The sequence below is a fragment of the Alligator sinensis genome, unplaced genomic scaffold, assembly GCF_000455745.1.
Source record: "Alligator sinensis unplaced genomic scaffold, ASM45574v1 scaffold115_1, whole genome shotgun sequence".
In the NCBI taxonomy this organism is placed as follows: domain Eukaryota; kingdom Metazoa; phylum Chordata; order Crocodylia; family Alligatoridae; genus Alligator; species Alligator sinensis.
Window position 1 is genome coordinate 1,383,944 of NW_005841895.1, and position 1,729 is coordinate 1,385,672.

Genomic DNA, 1,729 nt, shown 5'->3' on the forward strand with positions numbered 1-1,729 from the left:
GCCAGCGCCCTGCGCCTGGAGGGGCAGCTGGTCGTGTACAACCACGAGGGGGGGCCCTGTTACCGCTGTCTCTTCCCCACGCCGCCCCCGCCGGAGACGGTGACCAACTGCGCCGATGGCGGGGTGCTGGGCGTGGTGCCGGGCATCCTGGGCTGTCTCCAGGCCCTGGAGGTGCTGAAGATCGCGGCAGGAATAGGCTCCTCCTTCAGCCAGTGCATGCTGGTCTTCGATGCCCTGGAAGGCCGATTCCGCAACATCAAGTTGAGACCGAAGAAACGGGACTGCGCCGTGTGCGGGGACCATCCCACCATCACTGCCCTGCAGGATTATGAAGCCTTTTGTGGCTCATCCGCCACAGACAACTGTCGAACTCTAAGCCTGTTGCCCAGTGACGACAGGATCTCTGTGGAGGAGTACAAAAAGCTGCTGAAGGAGCAAGCCCCTCATGTCCTAATTGATGTTCGTCCCCAAGTAGAAGTGGAGATCTGTAGCCTGGCACATGCCCTCCACGTCCCTTTGAGTAAATTGGAAGAAAAGAATGAAGAGTGTCTGGAAACTTTAGGGAAAATAATCTGTGAAGGAAAACAGAGAGCTAATGGCACAGCAGCTTTCCCTGTCTATGTCATCTGCAAGTTAGGAAATGACTCCCAGAAAGCTGTGCAAATTTTGCAGGCGTTGTCTGTCAAGGAATTTGGTTCTTTAGTGGTTAAAGATATCCGAGGAGGGCTCATGGCTTGGGCTACCAAAATTGATCCAACTTTTCCTCAATATTAATGATCCGTATGTAAGAATGGAGAAAGGTCTTAACAGTTTACTGCTATGTTGTTTAGAGTTGCATCTTTTCACTGCAGGTCTTACGTAGCATGGACAAGACAGGGGAAAAATAGCAAATTAACATCCCCCCCACCCCAGTTTAAGTGAAGGATTTTATCTTGTGTCTTTTAATCAGACCTTCTAGAGATGTTTGGGAATTCCTTTCTTTTTGATAAAATGAATATTTTACATAAAAGGACAATATGCTACTCTGTGTGTCTGTGTTGGTCTTTTTTTTAATAGCAACAATGTGATCTAATGAATGTGGAGACAGTTTAAAGACTCTTGGGTAGCAGCTCTAGATCAGACTGTCACTGCTGCCTTGTGGCTCCCAAACTGAAAATCTTAACTGACTCTCCACTCACCGGTCTTGTATAAAGGGGTCTAAAATAGTGCTAGCAGTTGTGAATGTCTTACAGTGTTAAAAACTATTAGTACATCCACTGCTTACTTACCCATGGGGCATGTTGTATTGTTAAACCAATAGTAAGAGAATTATCAAAAAGTCTGTTTGCAGACAGGGACGTGTCAGGCAATTCACTTCATATATTTTCCTACTTTTTCCATCTGTAATCATATGACTTCATAAGTGCAATTATTTTTATTGTTATCTCAATTGGAAAGTCAATGTAAGTGTTGTGTGTTTTATTAAATACAAATTACCCCTACAACAGGGTGGGAAGCTTAGAGAAACCTTCACAATAACAAAGCCACAGAGGATCATTTGTACAGTCTGTTCTTGGAGTGCATCCAAGGGTAAAACTGCAGGTCTCATGACACTTCTGTAGCACCCAGCTATGCTTAAGCCTTTGTTGGCTGCTCTACAGGCAGCTTTTAAAAATTGATCTGCAGTTAAATAAAATAAGTGGCGCCTAAATTCTAAAAAATTATGCTCAATTGACCAGAATCAGTCATA

General features: G+C 45.0%; 1 protein-coding gene across 1 annotated transcript in view; it reads left to right on the plus strand.

Moving 5' to 3' along the window:
- The window catches only part of MOCS3 (molybdenum cofactor synthesis 3), a 2,270-nt gene extending 1,248 nt beyond the window's left edge, over nucleotides 1-1,022 (plus strand). The window contains exon 2 of the mRNA XM_006018197.3: nucleotides 6-1,022. Within this exon, the coding sequence (XP_006018259.2) occupies nucleotides 6-774 (769 nt within the window). The 3' untranslated portion in view covers nucleotides 775-1,022. The remainder of the gene's footprint in view (nucleotides 1-5) is intronic.
- The last annotated feature ends 707 nt before the right edge of the window (nucleotides 1,023-1,729 follow it).